Source organism: Manis pentadactyla, chromosome 15 (assembly GCF_030020395.1).
Source record: "Manis pentadactyla isolate mManPen7 chromosome 15, mManPen7.hap1, whole genome shotgun sequence".
NCBI lineage: Eukaryota > Metazoa > Chordata > Mammalia > Pholidota > Manidae > Manis > Manis pentadactyla.
The window spans coordinates 21,351,271-21,377,553 of record NC_080033.1 but is presented as its reverse complement, the minus strand read 5'-3'; the positions used below and the strand labels follow the sequence as shown (position 1 = coordinate 21,377,553).

At 41.5% G+C, this 26,283-nt stretch overlaps 1 protein-coding gene across 5 annotated transcripts in view; it reads right to left on the bottom strand.

The window, feature by feature from the left end:
* The window catches only part of PDCD2L (programmed cell death 2 like), a 46,025-nt gene that overhangs the window by 11,783 nt on the left and 7,959 nt on the right, over nt 1-26,283 (bottom strand). For all 5 annotated transcript variants that reach the window (XM_057493531.1, XM_057493532.1, XM_057493533.1 and 2 more), the window contains one exon: nt 8,669-8,820. In XM_057493531.1, coding sequence (XP_057349514.1) covers nt 8,669-8,820 — 152 coding nt within the window. The remainder of the gene's footprint in view (nt 1-8,668; nt 8,821-26,283) is intronic.

Here is a 26,283-nt window from a genome sequence, read left to right as displayed (position 1 = left end):
GCTCAGTGAAATAAGCCAGGCAGAGAAAGACAAGTACCAAATGATTTCACTCATATGTGGAGTATAAGAACAAAGGAAAACTGAAGGAACAAAACAGCAGCAGAATCACAGAACCCAAGAATGGACTAACAGTTACCAAAGGGAAAGGGACTGGGGAGGGTGGGTTGGAAGGGAGGGATAAGGGCGGGGAAATAGAAAGGGGGCATTACGATTAGCACGTATAGTGTGTGTGGGGCACGGGGAGGGTGTGCAACACAGAGAAGACAAGTAGTGATTGTACAGCATCTTACTACGCTGATGGACAGTGACTGTAATGGGGGTTGTGGGGGAGACTCGGTGAAGGGGGAAGCCTAGTAAACATAATGTCCTTCATGTAATTGTAGATTAATGATACCAAAAAAAAAAAGTTATTGGAATTTAATGTAGGTTGGAGGGCACAGGAAGGTCTGTACAACACAGAGAAGACAAGTAGTGATTCTACAGCATCTTAGTACGCTGATGGATAGTGACTGTAATGGGGTAGGTGTGGGGGACTTGGTGATGGGGGGAATCTAGTAAAGGTAATGTTCCTCATGTAATTGTAGATTAATGATGCCAAAATAAAAATTAAAAACAAAACAAAACAAAAAAAAGACTGAAGGAACCCCATAAAGTTTTAAATTGTAAAAGCCTAACACAAAACAAAAATAGTAAGGCAACAGGGAGGATTTTCAACAAAGGAGGAAGATGTAGAATAAACACATCAGCAAGAAAAATACGAAGATTTCAAAAAATAAGGGCTCAGAGGATTGACGTCATTAATACACTAATAGAAATACTGCCTAAAAATATATGTAACTGGAAAATTTTCAACTATATATGGTCAATATATGAAAGGGTAAAATAAAACTAAATAGCAGTTTTTTCTAAAGAATGAATATTCATTTACTTAGGTTGGCTTAATTACCTCCATTAAACCTAATTGTTATAGTTACTGCTTTACTGTCATAATTTTCTTCCTGTTGTCTTTATGAGGATTACCAAAGGCGTTATGGGTTTGTACAGATGCTTACATGGTGTTTTTCTTAATTGAAATATAATTCACACACCATAAAACTCACCATTTTAAAACGTATAGTTCAGTGTTTTTATTTACTTTTTAATTTAATTTTTAAAATGAATTTCTATAGTTTGGCTTAAACATTTCCTAAGAAAATGAAATGTATTGCTTTTATTTTTTTAACTGAGATACAGTTGCTAAACAATATTATTTTGATTTCAGGTGTACAACATAGTGATATGTCAATTACATGAATTCCTAATGCTTACCACCTAATGCTAAGTGTTGTTGCCATCTGTCAACATACAAAGATATTCCAATATTATTAACTGTATTTCATAGGGTGTACTTTCAGCCCCATGACTAATTTATTCTATAATTGGATGTTTGTACCGCCTTATCTCCTTCATCTATTTTACCCATCCCTCCTATGGCAACCACCAGTCTGTTCTGTGTTTATGAGTCTATTGCAGTCTTGCTTTTTCATTCATTAGCTTTATTTCTTAGATTTCATATATAAGCAAAATCACATGGTATTTGCCATCCTCTGTCAATTTGACGTTTTTAAATATATTCACAGTTATACATACATGTCCCCTACCTATTTCCAGAGCATTTCCATCACCCCAAAAAGATACCCTATGCCCATACCCATTAGCAGTCATTCCCCAGTCTCTACTGCCCCCAGCTCCTGGAAGCCACTAAACTACTTTCTGTTTAAACAGATACCCTTATTTTGGGCACTTTACATAAATGGAATCACAATTTGTAACTTTTTATGTCTGGCTTCTTTTACTTAGCATAATGTTTTCAAGGTACAACTATGTTGTAGCATGTATCTTGTAGTACTTCATTTCTTTTTATGGCAGAATAATATTCTACAGACATGTATTTTGTTAATGCATCGATTAGTTGATGGACTTCGAGTTTTGGCTTTTATGAATGATGCTGATACAAGCAGTCATGTACAGGTGTTTGTGTAGACTTATGTTTTCAAGTCTTTTGGGTCTATACCTAGGAGGAGAACTCCTAGGTTACAAAGTAATATTTTCAAAAATATTTGCAAAACATAAACAGAATTTTGTACCAGGTGCTGCCAAAGATGCTGAGAAATCAACACTCTCATATGTGGCTGATAGTGGGATAAAACAGTACAGACCTATTAAGCAGTCATTTGCTAACATGACTTAGATAATACTTAAATACACAGCTCTTAAAAATAATGCAAAAAAATAGGCACAGACAGGAACTTCTTCAACCTGATAGAGAGCATTTACAAAAAACCTACAGTTAATGGGTAACTTCATGATTAAAGACTGCTTTACTGCTATGGTCAGAAATACAATAAGGATGTCTGTTCTCACCTTTATATTCAACATTTTACTGGAGGTTCGAGTCAATGCAACAGGCAAAAAAAAAAAAAAAAAAAAAAAAGACACCTAGCTAAGTAAGAAAAGAAGTAAAACTGTTTTCATTCCCAAAGGACGTGATTACCTATGTTCAAAACCTGATATAATCAACAAAAAAGTCAATAGAACAGTTGCAATATATGAAAATCAATTGTGGGAATAATGTGAAAGAAGATGACTAAGAAGCTCCAGGCATCTCACCCTCTGCTAAAGCACTATTGAGCAGGCAGAACTATCTGAAATGACTCTTTCAGAACTGTGGAGTCTAGCCAAATATTTCACTGGCCCCAGGAGAACTTGATTAAGAGGCTGGTAAATTTCAGAGATTTTCCTGGTTTCCTTTAGCAGCTATATACTGCTATACATTCAAGAAGCCCAACAAACTTCAAGGAGGAAAAACTCAAAAGAGATCCACACCAGACACATTATAGTCAAACTGTGAAAACTCAGAACAAAGAGATTATTTTGAAAACAGGAAGATAAAAGTAACTGGTTACATACAAGACATCCTATTAAGATTTAACAGCTGATTTTTTAGAAACTATGAAAGCCAGGAAGCAATGGGAGACATACTTAAAGTCCTGAAAGAAAGACTAAATTAAGAATTATATATCTGGCAAAATTATCCTTCAAAAATTAATATGTATTAAGGCATTGCCAGATTTTTAAAAAGCTATGGGAATTTACTACAGTAGATATGCCCTACAAGAAATGCTGAAAGGTTGAAATTCAAGAGCACTAGACATTAACTCAAAGACAAAAAATAAGGAACTCCTCTAAAGGTAACTTCATACCAACCAGATTTGTTTTACTGTACTTTTGGTTTAGTTTTTAACTTTTCTTTTTTTTTTGTATGATTTAAAAGACAAATACATAAAATGACTATATAAATCTAAATTAATAAACATAGAGGATATAAAAATATCATTTTGAGACAACAGATTAAATATAAATATTTATAAACAAATATAAAGGAAGGGGAATGGAGATATATACAGAAGCAAAGGGTTTGTACACACAAATGAAACAAAGTTGGTGTTATTCAAACTAGATTATTAAAATTTCTAAGCTGTTAATTGTAATCCCCAAAGTAAATAACTAAAAAACATAGAGAAAATGAAGGAGAATTTAAACAGTATTACAAAAAAGAAATCATCCAATTATCAAAAAAAGGGCAATAGTGGAGGAATTGAGGAGCAAAAATATTATAAGACCTACAGAAAATAACTAAATGGCAGAAGTAAAACCTTTATCAGTACTGACATTAAAAGTAAATTGATTAAATTCCCATTTTAAAAAGGCATTGGTAGACTAGATTATTTTAAAAAACAAAAAACAAGAAAGCCCCCCAAATCCATCTATCCATCATCTGTTAAAGACACTGTATATATAGGGACACAAAGAATTTGAAAGCAAAAGGGCAGTAAAAGATATTCCAAGCAAACAGTAATGATGAAGAGATGAGGTGGCTATGTTATCATTAGACAAAGTGCACTTCAAGTCAAAAAACAGAAGAGACAAAGAGGGACATTATTTGTTGATAAAAGGTTCAACAGGGCAAGAAGATAAAACAATAATAAACATATATGCTTCTATCTGCTGAGATCCATATATATGAAGCACACTGCACAGAAATGAAGGGAGAAATAGTGCTACAATGATAGTTGACTTTTAACACCCCACTGATAATATTGAATAAACCAGCCAGACATAAGACCAATAAGGAAACAGAGGGTTTGACATGCTGTAAATCAATTAGAACTACAGACACATAAAACAGCACAGAACACTTAAACAACAGCAATATACACAGTCTTTTCAAGTGCACATGGAACATTCTCTAGGATAGACCGTATGTTAGGCCACAAAGTAAGTTTCAATAAACTTGAAAAAAGTAAGTTTCAAGTATCTTACCCAATCATAACAAAATACAAGTAGAAATCAGTAACAGAAGGAAAACTGGAAAATTCACAAATATGTGGAAATTGAACATGATGCTTTTAAACAACAAGTCAAAGAAGAAATCACAGGGAAATTGGACAATGCCTTGAGACAAATGAAAATGAAAATACAACATACCCAACTTTATGAAATGCAGTGACAGCACTGCTAAGAGGAAAAGTAGAACTGTAATCATATATATTAAAAACAAAGAAAATATATCAAATTGATGACCTAACTATGTACCTAAGGAACTAGAAGGCCATCCAACAAAAACTAGCTAAAGAAAGAAAGAAAGGTTAGAGCAGAGATTTTTAAAATGTAGACTATAGAACAATACACATCTACAAAACCAAGTTTGTTCTCTGTAAAGACCTGGCAGTAGTTAATTCTTAATGGGTAAAGATTTTCTGTTTGGGATGATGAAAACATTCTTGAAGTAAGTAGTTGTGATGGTTACACAAAACTGCAAATATACTTAATGCCACTGAATGGTATACTTGAAGAAATCGTTTAAATGGCAAATTTTATATTACATAAATTTTACCACAAAGTTTTAAAAAAATCAATTGCATTTGAACATACTAGCAGCAAACATCAGAAATTGAAAATTTTTAAATGCCACTTATAATAACAAGAAAAAGCATTAAATAGGGACAAAACTGAAAAAAGATGTCCAACACTGTATAAATTGAAAACTAAAAGATGTTGATGAAAGAAATTAAAGACAATCTAAATAAGTGGAGATATACATTACGCACATAAGCTGAAAGACTCAACATTGTTAAAATATCAGTTCTCCTCAAACTGATCCAGAGAATGGAACCCCAATCAAAATCCCAGAAAGTGCACTATACAAAATACAAGAAATAACAAGTGCTGCCAAGGATGTGGAGAAAAGGGAACCCTCATGCACTGTTGGTGGGAATGTAAATTGGTGCAGCCACTGTGGAAAGTTGTATGCAGGTTCCTCAAAAAACTAAAAATAGAAATACCATATGACCCAGCAATTCCACTTCTAGGAATTTACCTGAAGAAAACAAAATCTCTGATTTGAAAAGATATATGCACCCCCTATGTTTACTGCCGCATTATTTACAATAGCCAAGATATGAAAGCAACCTAAGTGTCCATCAATAGATGAATGGATAAAGATGTGGCACATATACACAATGCGACATCATTCAGCTACACAAAAAAAGAAATCCTGACATTTGCAGCAACATGGATAGATCTAGAGGGTATTATGCTCAGTGAAGTAAGTCAGGTGGAGAAAGACAAATACCGTATGATTTCACTTACTTGGGTAATATAAAAACAAAATAAAATGAACAAAATAGCAGTAGACTCATAGACACTGGAAGTGACTGGGGGTTACCATGGGGGAGGAGTTAGGAGAGGTGGGTGAGGAAGGTGAAGGGGATAAAAGGTTAGAAAAATTCTCAATCATAATATAGGTTGGTCACAAGGATAGTAGTACAGTATGGAGAACACAGCCAGTGATTCTGTAACATCTTCCTATGTTGCCAAATAGTAACTGTTCTAGTCGGGGTGAGGATTTAATAATATGGGTAACTGTTGAGCCACTGTGCTGTATGCTTGAAACCAATGTAAGACTGTGTATCAACGATGCTTACATTAAAAAAATCCCAGAAAATCTTACCTTTAAGTAAATTGACAAGCTGATGCTCAAACACATATAAAAACGCAAGGGATCTGGAAGGGCCAAACATCTTTGAAAAGGAAGAGTAGAGATGGAAGGCTACCTACCAGGTTATAAGTCTTACAAAGCTACGGTAATTTAGAAAGTATGGCAGTGATATCAGGATAGAAAAATAGATTAATGGAACAAAATACAGATAGAGTACAGAAATCAGTTTACACATATATGCACAACCAATTTTCAAGAGAGGTGAAAAGATAATCCAGCAGAGGATATCCTTATCAATAAAGTATTGAAACAACTGGATATTCATATGGAAAAGAATAAACTTTGATCCATATCCCACACCATATATAAATTAACTCAAAATTGCTATAAATCTAAATGTAAAACTTAAAGCTATAAAACTGGAAGAAAACCTGGGAGAAAATCTTTGTGCCCTTGAGCTAGGCAAATATTTCTTAGATGAAACATCAAAAGCATGATCCATGCAAGAAAAAAATTAAATGAACTGGTCTTCAAAATTAAAGGGCTTAATTTCTGCTTTTTGAAAGGAGACTGTTTAGAAAATGAAAAGACAATCAAGTAATTTGGAAGGGGGAAAAAAAGAAGTAACTTTACAGTGGACAAACACTACCTCAGCCAGGTCATCAAAGCCAGTATAAATAGTCATAAATCATGTTTACAGCACACACCCTCGACATGATGGTGACTTGAAGAAAAGCACCTTACTTCTGTGATCTTCCACTTAATAAGCTGTCCTAATGATTCATTCTAATCACAAGAAAAAATATTAAGACAAATTCCAGTGGAGGGGGGCATCCTATAAGGTACACAATCAGCACTTTTCAAAATTGTGAAAGGTCACCAAAAATGAGGAAAGTTAATATATTCATCAGAGGCAAGACATATGATGACTAAATGTAATGTAGGATGAGATCTTGGACATTAAGTAAAAACTGAGGAAATCTAAATAAACTATGGACTTTAGTAACAATGTATTAATATTGTTTCATTAATTATAATGTAAGTACCATACTAATATAAAATGTTAACAAAGAGGAAATTGGATATGAGGTATAAGGGAACTTCCCATCCTATCCACTCAATTTTTCTGTAAATCTAATGTTTCTCAAGAATAAAATAGACACCAAAAGACAGAAATATAAAAAGGCAAGCCACAGACTTTGAGAAAATATCTGTAAATTGTGTATCAGATGAAGGACTTGTATCCAGAATGTATACAGAACTCCCAAAATTCAGTAATAAGAAAACAACCCAATTTTTAAAAAGAGCAATGATCAGAACACACACTTCGCCAAAGAAAACATACAGTGGTAAATAAGGCCATAAAAAGATTAGTCATTAGAGAAATGTAATTAAAACCATGAGACATCAGCACACACTTACAAGACTGGCTGAAATTAAAAGGACACACCATACTAAGTGTTGGCAAGGATATGCAAATCTCATGTATTGCTGGTCAGAATGCAAAAGGCACAGCCACTCTGGAGTTCAGTTTGGCTGTGTCTTAAGTTAAATACAAACCTGCCATATGATCCAATTATTTCACTCCTAGATATTTGCCGAAGAATAATAAAAGCTTGTGTCCACACTAAAACTTGTACACAAGTGTTGACAACTTTAAGTTCATAGCCCTAAATGGAAATAACATATAATGTCTAGCAGAAAGTCCAATGATTAAACAAATTATGATGTACTCAAAAAATTGAGTACAAGTCAGCAATAATAAAGCATGAACTACTGATACACACAAACTTGGATGTATTTACAATAATTACTGTGAAAAAAAGCAAACAAAAAGCATATAGGGTATACTTCTATTTATAAAATTTCAGAAAATGCACACTAATCTGTAATGACAAAATAAGGGACTAGCAGAAGCTAGGAGGCACAAAAGGACTTGAGGAAACTTCTGAAAGTGATGGACACAAGCAGATATATTTTAACACCTTGCAGACTATGCACTTTAAACATATACATAGTTCATTACGTGTCAACTACATCTTAATAAAGCTGTTTGCAAAAAAATTCTAATATATTAGTATAGGAAATATTCCCCAATTATGAGAAAAGGAAAAAAGGCTATAAAATAATATGCATATTTTTGTCTGAAAAAGTTTCACATATATATCTGTGCATGTATACATAAAATATATTTAGAGGAAAGTATAGAAAAATACACTCATCATAGAAATAGCTCCAATAATTGACATTAGGAAGGCCTTTACTTCTTATTGCCTGAATCCTGCATTATAACATGTATTACTTTATAAAATGTTTAATTTTTCCTTAAAAAATCCTAAAAACAAAGACTACATAATGATTATAGGATCATCATCATAGTCATGTAAGAGCCACTTTTAAAAAAACATTAATTTTGATTATATAAAGATGTGCTGAAAATAATTTTAAGGACAGAAAATAGCTTCATCTTAAATCAATCAAAATGATATCAATCTTTGCTTTGGATTGGTTGGATTATGTAATATGTTTGTATTTTATAAGTAAAGAAAAAAAAAAAGTCTTTCATTTTAAAATAATTTCAAATTAGTGCCCAAATCTACAAACTCAATTTAATAAAAGGCTTATTACCTAAATTGGCACTTTTGAGCATGCTGACCAGGGCTGGCATAAGCTGAAACTCAAATATTCTTTGGACTCCACAGTAGCTGCAGGTTGGGACCAGTTCTGTGACTTCTGATGTAAGGCAGGTCAAAAAAATGGGTTCTCCACTCCAGGAATACCTAGGGCAAGGAAACAAAGAACCCTGAACCAGGGACAGACAAACCATATTCCAACATTCGCTACCATGCTGAAAAATGTGAAGGCCCAATAAAACTAGCAGCAAGCTTTACACAACAAGACATCTCAAGTCTTATCAATGCTTGATTCAAAGTCTGGATGAAGGCCCTAAAGCCAATGTTGAACTGAATCTAACAAAAACTACAACAAAAGCCCAGACTCGGCTCAACTGCAGATTAAACAGACTTAGACTTTCATACTTTTGGCCTTACTGCAGAAGGGAAATGCTCTTCTAAGGAGTACATATTAACTTCAGTGTCATATTTCATCAACATATAATTTCGGATAAACAATTTTTATAAAGTTATTAGATATGCAAAGAAGAAAATTTTAACCCATAAAGACAGATAAGGAGGACCCATAGTCTAGATGATAGAATTATCACAAAGACTTCAAAATACCAGTAAGAAGCATGTAAAATAATCTAGTGGAAAAAATGGAGATGCATAAACAGATGAAATTAGCACAGAAATGTAAACTAAAAGCAATCAAAACACAAATGCTAGAAATGAAAAATACTATTAAAAATAAAGAACTTCATTCAATAAAAGTTAACAGCAAACTGGAAAAAACAATGAAAACACTGTAAATTTGAGAGAAATGGAAACATCTAAAATGAGACAAGTAAACGGAGCATTAAAACCATGGAAAATTTCAAACAGTGTAACATGCAAGCAACTGGCATCCTAGAAGAAGGAAAGACAGAATTTATCCAAAATTAATGGAAAGACATCAACTCACAAATCCACAAACCTCAGCAAATCCCAACCAGGATGAAGTAAAACAAAATAAAGTATATAGTAACTTAAAAATATGCATATATTAAACAACAGGAGAATTAGAACAACAGCTAATTTCAGATAGAAACAATAAAAGCAAGATGACAAGGGCACAAAATCTTTTCAGTGAAAAAGTAAAAAATTAACTTTAAATCCAAAGAAAATGTCCATTTAAAGAAATATTAATACATTTTTACACAGACAAAACCTGAGTGATTCTAACACTCCAAAAATTTTAAATATTCTTCAGAATGAAGGGAAATACCAGATGGAAGCACAAATATACATGAAATATGTGCAGCACCAAAATGTAAACAGGTGAATAAACATAAAGTCCTTCTGATAATTATATTTACTTCACTTTATGTATTTGGCTTTTCCTTAAAAACAATTGATTATTTTGACCAAAATAATAATGTATTGTGGGTAGAAAGAGGAACAGTGAAACTGAACCCATCAATCTTCCTGAAAGAGGTTTCAAAATAAAAATCATACACATGCTCACAGAACTACAGAAAAACATTCAAGAACTCAGGGAGGAATTCAGGAATGAGATACAAACATTGAAGAATTCAGTATCTGAAATGAAACATACAATGGAAGTATTTAAAAGCAGATTAGATGAAGTAGAGGAGACAGTAAATGAAATAGAAACTAGAGAAGAGGAATACAAAGAAGCTGAGGCATAGAGAGAAAAAAGGATTCCTAGGAATGAAAGAATATTGAGAGAACTATGTGACCAATCCAAACCGAACAATATTCACATTACAGGGGTACCAGAAGAACAGACAAAAAGGGATAGAAAGTGTCTTTGAGGAAATAACTGCTGAAAACTACCCCAATCAGGGGAAGGAGATAGTCTCTCAGGCCATGGAGGTGCACAGAACTCCCAACAGAAGGGACGCAAGGAAGACAATGCCAAGACATAGAATAATTAAAATTGCAAAGAGCAGGATAAGATTAGAGGTTAACAGCAGCCAAAGAGAGAAAAAAGATCACATACAAAGGAAAACCCATAAGGCTATCATCAGAATTTTCAACAGAAAAATTAAAGGCCAGAAGGGGGCGGCATGATATATTTAATGCAATGAAAGAGATGAACCTTGAACCAAGAATACACAACCCGGCAAGATTATCATTTAAATTTGAAGGAGGGATTAAACAATTTCTAGATAAGCAAAATCTGAGGGAATTTACCTCCTACAAACCGCCTCTACAGTGAATTTTGGAGGGACTGCTAGGAAAGGAAGTGTTCCTAAGGCTAAATAACTGTCACCAGAGGAAATAAAACCACAGTAAAGAAAGTAGAACAATTAATTACTAAGCAGATGCAAAATCAAATCAACTACCCCCAAAGCCAGTGAAGGGACAAAGAGTACAGAATATGATACCTAATATATAAAGAATGGATGAGGAGGAAAAAAACAACAACCTTTAGATTGTGTCTGTAATAGCATTCTAAGTGAGTTAAATTAGACTGTTATATAGTAAGGAAGTTACCCTTGAACCTTTGGTAACCACGAATCTAAAGGCTGCAATGGCAATAAGTACATATCTATCGATAATCACCCCAAATGTAAATGGTCTGAATGCACCAGTCAAAAGACATAGACTCAATGAATGGATAAAAAAACAGGACCCATCTATACGCTGCCTAGAAGAGACACACTTCAAACCCAAAGACATATGCACACTAAAAGTGAAGGGATCAAAAAAGATATTTCATGCAACTAATAGGGAGAAAAGAGCAGGAGTTTCAGTACTTGTATCAGACACACAAGAGACAAAGAAGGACATTACATAACAATAAAAGGGTCAGTCCATCAAGAGGATATAACCATTATAAATATCTATGCACCCAACACAGGAGCACCTACATATGTGAAACAAATACTAACAGAATTAAAGGGGGAAAAAGAATGCAATTCATTCATTTTAGGAGACTTCATCACACCACTCACTTCAAAGGACAGATCAACCAGACAGAAAATAAGCTGAGGAGAAAGAGGTACTGAACAATACATTTGAACAGATGGACCTAACAGACATCTACAGACCATTCCACACAAAAGCAGCAGGATACACACTCTTTTCAAGTGCATATGGAACATTTTCAAGAACAGACCATATACTAGGCTCCAAGAACAGCCTCAGTAAATTTAAAAAGACTGAAATTGTACCAACCAGCTTCTCAGACCAAAGGTATGAAACTAGAAATAAATTATGCAAAGAAAACAAAAAAGCCCACAAACACATGGAGGCTTAACAACATGCTCCTAAATAATCAATACATCAGTGACCAAATAAAAACAGATGAAGCAATTCATGGAGACAAATGACAACAAAAATTCAACACCGCAAAATCTGTGGGATGCAGAAAAGGCCTTGCTAAGAGGGAAGTACGTTGCAATACAGGCCTACATCAGGAAAGAAGAAAAATCCCATATGAACAGTCTAAACTCACAATTAACGAAACTAGAAAAAAGAACACATGAGGCACAAAGTCAGCAGAAGGAGGGACATGCAAAAATAAATAAAATCGAGAAGAAAAAAAAATAGAAAGAACCAAAGAAGCTGGTTCTTTGAGAAAATAAACAAAACAGATGAACCCATCAGAAGATTAAAGATGGCGGCGTGAGAGGAGAGACAGAGGCTTCCCTCCTAAAACTGGATACAATTAGAAAATATAGTTGGCGCAACTAATCCTGAGAGAGCAACAGGAAAGAGGATGGCGTCAGACTGCACACACCTGGAGAAAAGAGGAGACCTCACCGAACGGGGTAACGAACCAGAGCTGTGGCTCCGTGGGACTGGAGCCCCTCCCCCACCCCAGCTCACCGGCGGGAGGAAGAGAAATGGAGCAGGGAGGGAGTGGAAGGCTTGGGACTGCTGAATACCTAGCTCCGGAGATCTGTGCTGGGAGCACAAAGCTACATTTCACGGTGCTTTCATAAGACTCACGTGACTACTGGGTTGGAAAGTTAATACAGGCAGAGTTCCTGGGGAGACTGGGAATCCGGCCGCTTGTGGAAAGCAGGGATCCATATCCAGCTGCTCTGGGACAAAAACTTGTATCTGTGTGACCGGCCCACTGGCTCCGGCAGTGGAGACAGGCACAGCAGCCGGGAGGCAGGGAACAGCTCTTTCCTCCCCACAGGCACCAGTACCGCTCCCCTGCCACCCCCGATATTGCTTCACCGGCTGAGCAGCTCCAGACAGTACAGCCTCTGGACACTAGAGGGCGCCATATACAAACATGAACCGCCAAAGGAACCTTGTCCAGAGTAAAATTATTAATACAACTCCCGGGAAAGATTTAAATGATATGGACCTCGTGACTCTTCCTGAAAGGGAGTTCAAAATAAAAATCATCAACATTCTAATGGAGGTACGGAAAGACATCCAAGAACTCAGGAATGAATTCCAGTTGGAGATCCAATTGTTGAAGAGCATGATGGAGGGTATTAAAAGCAGGTTGGATACGGTGGAGGAGACAATAAATGAAATAGAAACTAGAGAAGAGGAATACAAAGAAGCTGAGGCACAGAGAGAAAAAAGGATCTCTAAGAATGAAAGAATATTGAGAGAAATGTGTGACCAATGCAAGTGGAACAATATTCCCATTATAGGGATACCAGAAGAAGAAGAAGAGAGAGAAAGGGATAGAAAGTGTCTTTGAGGAGGTAGTTGCTGAAAACTTCCCCAATCTGGGGAAGGAGATACTCTCTCAGGCCATGGAGATCCACAGATCTCCCAACACAAGGGACCCAAGGAAGACAACAGCAAGACACATAGTAATTAAAATGGGAAAGATCAAGGATAAGGACAGACTGTTAAAAGCAGCCAGAGACAGAAACAGGATCACATACAAAGGAAAGCCCATCAGGCTAACATCAGACTTCTCAGCAGACACCTTACAGGCCAGAAGGGAGTGGCACGAAGTATTTAATGCCATGAAGCAGAAGGGTCTGGAACCAAGATTACTTTATCTGGCAAGATTATCATTTAAATACGAAGGAGGGATTAAACAATTTCCAGATAAGCAAAAACTGAGAGAATTTACCTCCCACAAACCATTTCTACAGGCTATTTTGGAGGGACTGCTATAGATGGAAGGTTGAATAGCTGTCACCAGAGGTAATAAAACCACAGCAAAGAAAGTAGAACAGCTAATTATGAAGCAAATACAAAATTAAATGAACTATTCCCAAACTCAATCAAAGGATAGACAAAAAGTACATAATTTGATACCTAGTATATAAAGTATGAAGGAGGAAGAAAAAGGAGGAAAAATAGAAAAGAACCTTTAGATTGTGTTTTTAACAGCATACTGAGTTAAGTTAGAATCTTAGATAATAAGGAAAGTAACCTGGAACCTTTGGTAACCACAAATCTAAAGCCTGAAATGGCAGTAAGTACATACCGATCAATAATCACCCTAAATGTAAATGGACTGAATGCACCCATCAAAAGACACAGAGTCACTGAATGGATAAAAATACAAGACCCATATATATGCTGCTTACAAGAGACTCACCTCAAACCCAAAGACATGCACAGACTAAGTCAACGGATGGAAAAAGATATTTCATGCAAACAATAGGGAAAAAAAGCAAGTGTTGCAGTAAGTACTACTTTCAGACAAAATAGATTTCAAAATAAAGAAAGTAACAAGAGATAAAGAAGAACATTACGTAATGATAAAGGGCTCAGTCCAACAAGAGGATATAACCATTATAAATATATATGCACCCAATACAGGAGGCACCAGCATATGTGAAACAAATACTAATAGAACTAAAGGAGGAAATAGACTGCAATGCATTCATTTTAGGAGACTTCAACACACCATTCACTCCAAAGGACAGATCCACCAGACAGAAAATAAGTAAGGACACAGAGGCACTGAACAATCACACACTAGAACAGATGGACCTAACAGACATCTCTAGAACTCTACACCCAAAAGCAACAGGATACACATTCTTCTCAATTGCACATGGAACATTTTCCAGAATGGACCACATACTAGGAAACAAAAAGAGCCTCAGTAAATTAAAAAAGATTGAAATTCTACCAACCAACTTTTCAGAACACAAAGGTATAAAACTAGAAATAAATTGTACAAAGAAAGCAAAAAGGCTCACAAACACATGGAGGCGTAACAACATGCTCCTAAATAGTCAATGGATCAACGACCAAATTAAAATGGAGATCCAGCAATATATGGAAATAAATGACAACAACACAAAGCCCCAACTTCTGTGGGATGCAGCGAAAGCAGTCTTAAGAGGAAAGTATATAGCAATCCAGGCATATTTAAAGAAGGAAGAACAAACCCAAATGAATAGTCTAAGGTCACAATTATCATAATTGGAAAAAGAAGAACAAATGAGGCCTAAAGTCAGCAGAAGGAGGGACATAACAAAGATCAGAGAAGAAATAAACAAAATTGAGAAGAATAAAAGAATAGAAAAAAGTCAGTGAAACCAAGAGCTGGTTCTTCGAGAAAATAAACAAAATAGATAAGCCTCTAGCCAGACTTATTAAGAGAAAAAGAGAGTCAACACACATCAACAGAATCAGAAATGAGAAAGGAAACATCATGACGGACCCAACAGAAATACAAAGAATTATTAGAGACTACTATCAAAACCTTTATGCTAAGAAGCTGGTAAACCTAGGAGAAATGGACAACTTCCTAGAAAAATACAACCTTCCAAGATTGACTGAGGAAGAAACACAAAATCTCAACAAACCACTTACCAGCAAAGAAATTGAAGCGGTAATCAAAAAACTACCCAAGAAAAAAAACCCCGGGCCTGATGGATTTACCTCGGAATTTTATCAGACATACAGAGAAGACATAATACCCATCCTTCTTAAAGTTTTCCAAAAAATAGAAGAGGAGGAAATACTCCCAAACTCATTCTATGAAGCCAACATGACCCTAATACCAAAACCAGGCAAAGACCCCTACCAAAAAAGAAAATTACAGACCAATATCCCTGATGAACGTAGATACAAAAATACTCAACAATATATTAGCAAACCCAATACAAAAATACATCAAAAGGATCATACACTATGACCAAGTGGGATTCATCCCAGGGATGCAAGGATGGTACAACATTCAAAAATCTATCAACATCATCCACCACATAAACAAAAAGAAGGACAAAAACCACATGATCATCTCCATAGATGCTGAAAAAGCATTCGACAAAAATCCATTCATGATAAAAACTCTCAACAAAATGGGTATAGAGGGCAGGTACCTCAACATAATAAAGGCCATATATGATAAATCCACAGCCAACATCACACCGAACAGTGAAAAGCTGAAAGCTTTTCCTCTGAGATCAGGAATAAGACAGGGATGCCCACTCTCCCCACTGTTATTCAACATAGTACTGGAGGTCCTAACCATGGCAATTAGACAAAACAAAGAAACACAAGGAATCCAAATTGGTAAAAAAGAAGTTAAACTGTCACTATTTGCAGATGACATGATATTGTACATAAAAAACCCTAAAGACTCCACTCCAAAACTACTAGAACTGATATTGGAATACAGCAAAGTTGCAGGATACAAAATTAACACACAGAAATCTGTGGCTTTCCTATACACTAACAATGAACTAATAGAGAAATCAGGAAATCAATTCCATTCACAATTACATCAACAAGAATAAAATACTTAGGAATAAACCTTACCAAGGAAGTGAAAGACCTATACCCTGAAAACTGTAAGACACTCTTAAGAGAAATTAAAGAGGACACTAACAAATGGAAACTCATCCCATGCTCCTGGCTGGGAAGAATTAATATCGTCAAAATGGCCATCCTGCCCAAAGCAATATACATATTTGGTGTGTAAAGAAGTGCAAAGAGCAGCAAAAGTCAGGAAAAAGAACTAATAAAACCTAGCTAAACCCTAGAGCAAGAGCCACCCAGTTTTCGTAGAAACTGCCCAAAGCTAACACGCCTGCCCTAAGTTAGATAACCAGAGGTGGGCAGTAGCCTCGGGACATAACCCATGATAAGGCACGTAGACACGCTTGTGTGAGCTAGAGATTACGGGAAGCGGTTAGGTAACCGGGGCGTTCTCGTTTCAACTCCATTGGTTAAAATATAGAATATATAGAATATGTTTTAAAATTATTGGTTGTAGAAATGCACGGGCTTCAGTGCAACAGCTGTGAAAACCCTATATAATTCCTACCTAAAGTTGCCTAGGGGTCGGCAGCTCGGACTCAGCCTGTGTGTCAGGGGAGGTGCTGTCGGCCCCAGCTAGCTGGCTGAATAAAGACTTTGCTTAGATTTACATCTCCGTGTCCGTGTAGTTTGCTCTCTGGGGAAACGCTGGAGTCCTGGACCCTAACATTTTGGGGGCTCGTCCAGGATCCGAGAGGCTTCCCTGAGAACAAAGGACGGCTGGAGGCAAGGTCTAATTGTCCGGACGGGGCAGTATAATTCGAGGGTCACCCCCTCGTGTCTGCATAAACCCATTATAAAGCGGGAGTCACCATCCTGTGTATGGTCTCGGGTTAGTGACCCCGAGTTAGGAAGTCCGGGTTGGTAGTCCCGGCCCCCAGGTTAGCAACCCTGGGTGAAGTCCAGGTAACCAATCCTGGCCCTGGGGTCTGAGTGACTCGGCCTTGGGAAGGCAAGTCCGATCGGCAGGAATCTGGCGCCCGAGGAGGAAAAGATCGAGCTCCTCACCCTGCGGCAGTCCGAGTGGACGCCTTTCGGGAGATCACGAGAGTTTTTGAGGATCCTGAAAGTGGTGAGTGTGGTGCGCACCAGAGTGAGAGAAGGACCAGTCCGAGCGAGTGCGATCAGATGTGGTGTGTGTGTTTAGTGTTATTGTTGCTTGTTTTATTGTGTTTTGGTTTATATTTCTTTCTGCGCTTTTCATTTTAAGTTTCCCCTATTCTGAGGTTCTCCTGTTCTTTCCGTTCCTCCTTTCTGCCACTAAATCATTCCCCGCGGGCACGGGTCGGGCAATTAAGAGCCATTAAGGCGCCCGCTGCTAGAAGACTCCCATGACAGGATAAGGGGGTCACAGCCGTGAATCCCAGATAAATTCGCGTCCCCCGCAGAAGAAAAAACTGCAACGACAGGCACCCGTTCACAAGCACATACACCAGTCATCTTGTTTTAAGTGGCATCTCTATCCTTCGCCTTTGTCTTCCTCATTATGGGCCAAACTCAGGCTACTCCTAAAGGTCTGATCCTTTCCCATTTTCCGAAGGTCAAGGAACAGGCCTTAAATATGGGTCTTAGCATCAAGAAAGGTAAGCTCGAAACCCTTTGCTTGGCCGAGTGGCCTTCCTTTGGAGTAGGCTGGCCGATGCAGGGGTCTCTTTCCTTGGACCTTATCGGCAAAGTCAAAGCCATTATCTCCCGGCCAAACCCTGAGGGCCACCCCGACCAACTTCCCTATACTCTTGTCTGGGAAAATTTGGCCGAGAATCCCCCTTCCTGGCTGAGGCCCTTTTTGGTGGGGAAACCTCACACCGACCCACTAAAGACCTCCGTCCTAGTTGCCCGGGAAGACTTAAAGCCCTCTGATCGCAGGGCCAGAACCCCGAGTGCGCCGCCCGTTCTCCCGGACAGTTCTCCCCTCTACCCCCCTCTGCCAATTGAGCGGCCACCCCCGTATGCGGCTCCGAGGGAGGAATGGGGTGAAGCCGCCGGGGGGGGTTAGAAAACGAGGTTGGGGAGCCCAGCAGGGACCAGGTGGCCGCAGCTTCTCCAGATTCTTCAGCAAGAGAAGACAGGAGGCCAGGGAGAGTGGGAGGAATGGCCGCAGCTTTTCCAGGCTCTCCAGCAAGAGAGGGCAGGAGGCCAGGGATAGCAGGAGGAATGCAGTTAAGGCCTCGGGGGGCCAGGGAACAAGAAGGGGAGGCTCCTTCCTCCACCTCAGAAGGAGCAGTGCCGGTCCTGCCTGTGCGTGCCATTGGTACAGGCAGTCCGGACAGAGCTCAACAATATCAGTACTGGCCTTTTTCATCTAGTGACCTCTATAATTGGAGGACTCAGAACCCTCCCTTCTCGGAGGACCCCAAGTGTCTTATAGGTCTGGTGGAGTCCATTATGTTTACCCATTGTCCCACATGGGACGTCTGCTGGCAATTGCTCCGCACCCTCTTCACAACGGAAGAGCGAGAGCGTATCCTCAATGAGGCCAGGAAAAATGTCCTCGGAGAAAATGGAAGACCCACTACCCTCCAGCCCATCATCGACGAGGCGTTCCCACTTGCGCGCCCGAATTGGGACTTCGGGACTGCAGAAGGTAGGGAGCGTCTCCGGGTCTACTGCCAGACTCTGATGACTGGTCTCCAGGCAGCCGCCAGGCGGCCCACTAACCTGGCTAAGGTAAAAACTATTGTTCAGGGGGAAATGGAAAGCCCGGCTGCATATCTGGAAAGGCTGTTTGATGCTTACAGGCAATATACCCCCATAAACCCAGAAGCAGAGGAACATAGATCAGCTGTAGTCCTTTCATTCATCAACCAGGTAGCCCCCGATATCCGGAGGAAACTCCACAAGCGGGATGACCTGGGGGAAATATCTATTAGAGAAATGCTGCAGCAAGCGGAGAAGGTCTTCAATGATAGGGAAACTCCAGAAGACAGAGAGGAAAGGCTGAGGAAAGAGAAATGAGTGATGCAGGAGAAAAATAAGAAAGAAAACAGAGAATTTCAGAAGAGGGAGAATAAGAAGCAGAGGGAGGAGATGGCCAGGATATTCCTGGCCAGGGTGAAGGAGAGCCCTAGATCACCTTGAAGAATGGGGCCCCGCCAATCCCGACTAGGACGAGATCAATGCGCCCTGTGTAAGAGATATGGGCATTGGAAGAGGGAGTGCCCCAAAAGGAGAGAACAAGGCGGAGGGAACCCCGTTAAGACCCTACACCTAAGAGAAGAGAATTGACAGGGACAGGGCTCGGCACCCCTCCCCGAGTCCTGGGTAACCCTGTGCGTGGAGGGGACTCCCATTGGGTTCATGGTAGATACTGGGGCACAGTATTCAGTTCTCAACCAAGCCCACGGTCCCCTAAACCCAGGACACACAAGTATAGTCCAAGGAGCGACAGGGTCCAAGAGATGTGCCTGGACTACTAACAGAAAAGTGGACCTAGGAAGGCATCAGGTCGCTCACTCATTTCTGGTTGTACCCGAGAGCCCTGCACCGTTGCTGGGCAGAGATTTACTAACCAAGGTTGGGGCGCGCATCCATTTTGAACCCGAGAGGATAAAGATCATGGACAAAGAAGGGCAGCCCTTACAACCGGTACATGTGTTGACTCTATCCCTGGCCGATGAACATCGCCTGTTTCAGGTGGATCAAGAAGAGGGGGGCCAGGGAGAACAGGGAGAAATTGACTTTTGGTTGCAGAGGTTCCCTTCCGCATGGGCCGAAACCGGAGGAATCGGTCTCGCCAAACATCTGCCCCCGGTTGTTGTTCAACTCAAAGCTGCGGCCCTACCCGTCCGGGTCCGGCAGTATCCAATACCGGAAGAGGCTAGGAAAGGGATAGCACCCCATATCCACAGACTGTTGGAGACAGGAATCCTTAAACCCTGCTGATCCGCATGGAATACGCCCCTGCTTCCAGTAAGGAAGCCTGGCAGTGGGGATTACAGACTGGTGCAGGACTTGCGAAAGGTCAATGAGAGAATAGAAGACATCCACCCTACAGTGCCCAACCCTTACATCCTACTCAGCCACCTGCCACCCTCACATATGTGGTATACTACTCTGGACCTGAAAGATGCCTTCTTCAGTATCCCACTCTCTGAAGTTAGTCAGCCTTTGTTTGCCTTTGAGTGGCAGGAGCCAGGGGGAGGAAGAAATGGGCAACTTACCTGGACTAGACTGCCACAGGGCTTCAAGGACTCTCCCACCTTATTCAATGAAGCCCTAAGCCAGGACTTGGAGCCCTTTCGCAGGAGCCACCCCTGCGTGACACTGCTGCAGTATGTGGATGACCTGTTGCTGGCCACAGAAACCTGTGAGGAGTGCGAAGAAGTCACGGGGAACTTGCTGGCTGAACTAGGCGCACTGGGATATCGAGCCAGCGCCAAGAAAGCCCACATCTGTCAGAGGTCAGTGGTCTACCTGGGGTATAAAATATCTAATGGAGCCAGGTGGCTAACGCAGGCCATAAAACAAACTGTCCTGACTATCTCCGTCCCTTCCTCACCCCGGGGAGTGAGGGAATTTCTTGGCTCAGCCGGGTTCTGCAGGCTCTGGATTCCAGGATACGCAGAAATAGCCCGACCGCTATATGAGGCAACCAAAGAAGGGCCGGGCTGGCAATGGAATCAGGACAACAAGAGGCTTTTGGCAGACAGAAAGAAGCTCTCCTCCGGGCCCCCGCCCTATCTCTGCCAGACCCAGAAAAACCCTTCATCCTGTTTGTAGATGAAAAGAAGGGAGTGGCTAAAGGAGTCCTGGCTCAGCAGCTGGGCCTGTGGAAGAGACCTGTGGCCTATTTGTCCAAGTGGCTGGACCCAGTGGCCTCTGGGTGGCCACCTTGTCTGCGTATCCTAGCAGCCATTGCTCTACTAGTAAAAGAGGCAGACAAGCTGACTTTTGGCCAGAACCTGAGGGTAACAACCCCACATACTGTAGAGGGGATCCTCAGGCATCCTCCAGGAAAATGGATGATGAATACAAGACTCACCCACTACCAAGGGCTCCTACTAGACTCTCCACGAATTGTCTTCTCTGACTCGGTGACCCTAAATCCTGCCACCCTTCTGCTGGACCCAGATCTGTTGACCCCCATCCATGACTGTAGAGACATCCTTTCCGAAATTATACAGGTGCGAGCAGACCTGAAAGACACACCGTTACCGAACTGTGAGCTAAATTGGTACACAGATGGGAGCAGCTTTGTGCAGGAAGGGGTCAAGAGAGCAGGGGCAGCGGTAGTGACTCACGAAGGGGAAGTTGTCTGGAGCGCAGCTCTGCCCCCTGGCACCTCAGCACAGAAGGCGGAACTTATTGCTCTCGCTGAGGCCCTGGAAAGAGCTGAAGGCAAGCGGGCCAACATCTACACAGATAGCAGGTATGCGCTTTTGGCACTGTCCACGTCCACAGTGCCATCTACCGAGAAAGAAGATTCCGTTCCACGGAAGGAAAGGAACTGAGGAATCTACAAGAAGTCCAAAGACTACTAGCCACTATTGAAAAACCAAAGGCGGTAGCAGTTATACATGTACCGGGCCACCAACCAAAGAAGACACCTGAGGCCATTGGCAACAACCATGCTGATGCGGAAGCTAGGAGGGCGGCCCTCTCAGACTCCCTTGTACTTGCAGCCCTCGAGATACCCATACCTGAACTGCCGGCCCTGCCACCCAAACCTGAGTATTCCCCTCAGGACCTCGAGTGGATTAGGAAACAAGTCTCGGGGAAAGTGTTTGGGGAAGGAAATTGGGGTAGGGACCAAGAAGGTAGATTGATTCTGCCAGAAGCATTAGGACAGTATATGCTTGCTAATCTGCATAAGTCCACCCATCTAAGCTGGAAAAAGCTGCTCAGCCTTTTCCAGTCTGCACAGTTGGTGTTTCCCCACCAGAATGAGGCAGCTCGTCAGATCACGAAAGAATGTAGTAGCTGTGCAATGCTAAGACCAGCCCCAAGAGAGCTGCACCCGGCAGGTACTCGGGAAAGGGGGAGGGCTCCAGGGAGGAATTGGGAGATAGACTTCACCAAAGTAAAACCAGGGAAGTATGGATATAAGTATTTGCTGGTTATGGTGGATACCTTCTCGGGGTGGGTGGAGGCTTTCCCAACCAAGCATGAGACCAGCCAGGTGGTAGCAAAAAAAATAATTGAAGAGATCGTCCCCAGATATGGGGTCCCTGAAGCCATAGGTTCCGATAACGGCCTGGCTTTCGTTAGCAAAGTCCTGCAGGGACTAGCCCTGGCTTTGGGGGTGGATTGGAAGTTACATTGTGCTTACAACCCACAAAGCTCTGGGCAGGTAGAGAATGAATTGGACCTTGAAGGAGACCCTTTCTAAATTGGTATTGGAGACTGGCGGGGACTGGGTGACCCTCCTTCCCTTAGCCATCTTCCGCGCTCGGAACTCCCCCTATGTACATGGTTTAACTCCATTTGAGATAATGTATGGGGCCCCTCCACCCATAACTTGGCGAGTGCAGCTTCCCGGTGCAGAAGACCCAGCCCCTGACTATCTGAATGTGTTGCAACCTCTTGCTAAAGTGCAGCAGGAAATCTGGCCCCTGATCAGAGCATATTATGAGGGCAGGAAAATTCCGAGCCCGGAACATGGCATAGTCCCAGGGGATATGGTATGGGTCAAGAGACACCAAGTGAGGACTCTCGTGCCCAGGTGGAAAGGACCTTATGTTGTATTGTTTACCACCCCCACTGCTCTCAAGGTTGATGGTATCGCTCCCTGGGTGCATCACACCCATGTTCGGAAGGTCCTGCCTCATAAAGATCCAGGGGCCCGCAAAGAAGAGTGGAAGGTGCAGCAGCATCCTGCGAATCCCCTAAAACTACACCTAAGCCGAAGATGAAGGGAATCCTGCTGATAAGCACCTTAATATAGACCTTCAAGGGAACCACACTCGAAGGCACCAACCCCCCTCAGCCATGGGACCTGACCTGGATGCTGGTTAACGGCGCAACTGAGGAGGTCATCAGTACCACAGAACACACTGCGCCACTCGGAACCTGGTGGCCTGACCTGTTTTTCTGCCTTTGACGGATCAACCAAGGTTACCGAACCCTTTGGGGGCAGCCCAACGTCCCTCAAAACTTGGCTTGCTCCCATGGATTTTATGCTTGCCCAGAAGCAGGTAAAGGAGAGTCATGTGGGTGGGGGCCCTTCTGGTGTGCCAACATAGGGGACTGTGTGACCTCGAATGACGGGGATCGGAGATGGCCAGTTACAAAAAAGGATGCTGTCAAATTTTCTTATGTCAACCAGGGCATCCCTTGTCACGTGCCTATGGACAAAGCTTGTGACTGAAGGGACCAGGATTGGGTACGAATTCAATTCATCGAGACGGGCAAAAAGACTGAGGTATCACGTTGGATAAAAAGACTAAAATGGGGGATAAAGTACTATAAATATGGGGGACATGGGGAACATGAAGGCTCAATCCTCACCATCAAATTAGCCGTGTCAACTCCCAGCACTGCCGTAGATCCCAACCCGGTTATACATCCCCAGACACCTTCGATCCAGGACAAGGGCCTGGGCCAAAGGGACGAGAAAATGTCGACCGGACGTACGCCTGTGCCTCATACCCTGCTCAGCTCCCCGAGGGGCGCCCTGGTGGGCACCGCCGGCCACATCCACCGGCCAACTGCCGGAACACATGCCCCAGACCCACCTGTAGTAGTAGCCGGGGTGGTAGCCGTAATAGCCATGGGGCGAGTCATCAGAGCCACCACAGCCTGGCCTGTAGCCCTGCTGGTAGCCGCAGCCCTGGTTCCAGTAGGTGCTGTAGCCCTGATTCCAGAGCCCACAAGAGGACCGGGTCTGGGTCCCTCCGGGTCAGATAACCCCATGTGGAAAATGGTGCAGGCAGTAGCAGAGACTCTTAACCACACCACTCCCTCCCTCACCGATCCCTGTTGGCTATGCTACCCAGGTTCACCCCCCTTCTATGAGGCAATTTGGATAAATGGCTCCTACACTATCAGCAACTCCCATCCCACTTACTGGGACGGGAAACCGTGGGGACTTACTATCGCTCAGGTTTCAGTCGCTGGTACGTGTGTAGGCACGGTCTCGACGACCCAGGGCCAGGTATGCTCTTCCTACGCTTACACCACGTGGGAGCAGGAAAAGTAGATTATACCCTCCTCGGGCTGGTGGCTCTGCTCAAAGACAGGCCTCACCCTGGCCCTATTCCACCTCTGTGTTCAATGCTAACAGTGAGTTTTGTGTGCCGGTGGCCATTCTACCCCGCCTAATGTATCATTCTCATGAATCTCTCCTTTCTTATTGGGAAGAAAGGCCGAGCCCCCACTGGAGCAAGAGGGAGGTTGTTACCACCCTGACCATTGGGACCCTCTTCTCCCTAGAGATAGCAGGGGCAGGCACTGGGGTCGCAGCCCTTGTAACTCGGGAAAAAGGGCTCACAGCCCTGAGGCTGGCAGTCGACAGGGACCTAGAACAACTCCGACAGTCAATATCAGACCTGGAGCAATCCCTAACCTCCTTGTCAGAGGTGGTCCTACAAAACCGAAGGGGCCTGGACCTCTTGTTTTTAAAGGAAGATGGACTGTGTGCAGCCCTAAAGGAAGAGTGCTGTTTCTATGTAGATAAGACAGGTGCAGTCAGAGATTCCTTAGCCAAACTAAAAACGAATCTAGAGAAGAGGCGTAAAGAATATGAAAGTAACGAAAGCTGGTTTGAGTCTTAGTTCAAATACAAGCCTTAGTTCGCTACCCTCCTCTCGGCCGTTGCGGGGCCATTAGTCATCCTGTTGTTGTTGCTTACAATCAGTCCGTGCATAATACACAGGCTGCTTAAGTTTGTATGAGAGAAGGTTAACACCGTCCAACTTCTGGTCCTTCGTCAAAAGTATCAGGCCCTAGGTGCCGCTGTGGAAGATTCCTCAGTCTGATCAAGAAAAGGGGAGAATGTAAAGAAGTGCAAAGAGCAGCAAAAGTCAGGAAAAAGAACTAATAAAACCTGGCTAAACCCTAGAGCAAGAGCCACCCAGTTTTCGTAGAAACTGCCCGAAGCTAACACGCTTGCCCTAAGTTAGATAACCAGAGGTGGGCAGTAGCCTCGGGACATAACCCATGATAAGGCACGTAGACATGCTTGTGTGAGCTAGAGATTACGGGAAGCGGTTAGGTAACCAGGGCATTCTCGTTTCAACTCCATTGGTTAAAATATAGAATATATAGAATATGTTTTAAAATTATTGGTTGTAGAAATGCACGGGCTTTGGTGCAACAGCTGTGAAAACCCTATATAATCCCTACCTAAAGTTGCCTAGGGGTCGGCAGCTCAGACTCGGCCTGCGTGTCAGGAGAGGTGCTGTCGGCCCCAGCTAGCTGGCTGAATAAAGACTTTGCTTAGATTTACAACTCCGTGTCCGTGTAGTTTGCTCTCTGGGGAAACCCCAGAGTCCTGGACCCTAACAGGTGCAATCCCTATCAAATCACCAGCAACATTCTTCGATGAACTAAAACAAATAGTTCAAAAATTCATATGGAAACACCAAAGACCCTGAATAGCCAAAGCAATCCTGAGAAAGAAGAATGAAGTGGGAGGGATCTCGCTCTCCAACGTCAAGCTCTACTAGAAAGGCACACTAATCAAGGCAGTTTGGTACTGGCACAAAAACAGAGCCACAGACCAGTGGAACAGATTAGAGACTCCAGACATTAACCCAAACATATATGGTCAATTAATATATGATAAAGGAGCCATGAACATACAATGGGGAAATGACAGTCTCTTCAACAGATGGTGCTGGCAAAACTGGACAGCTACACGTAAGAGAATGAAACTGGATCACTGTCTAACCCCATACACAAAAGTAAATTCGAAATGGATCAAAGACCTGAATGTAAGTCATGAAACCATAAAACTCTTAGAAAAAATCA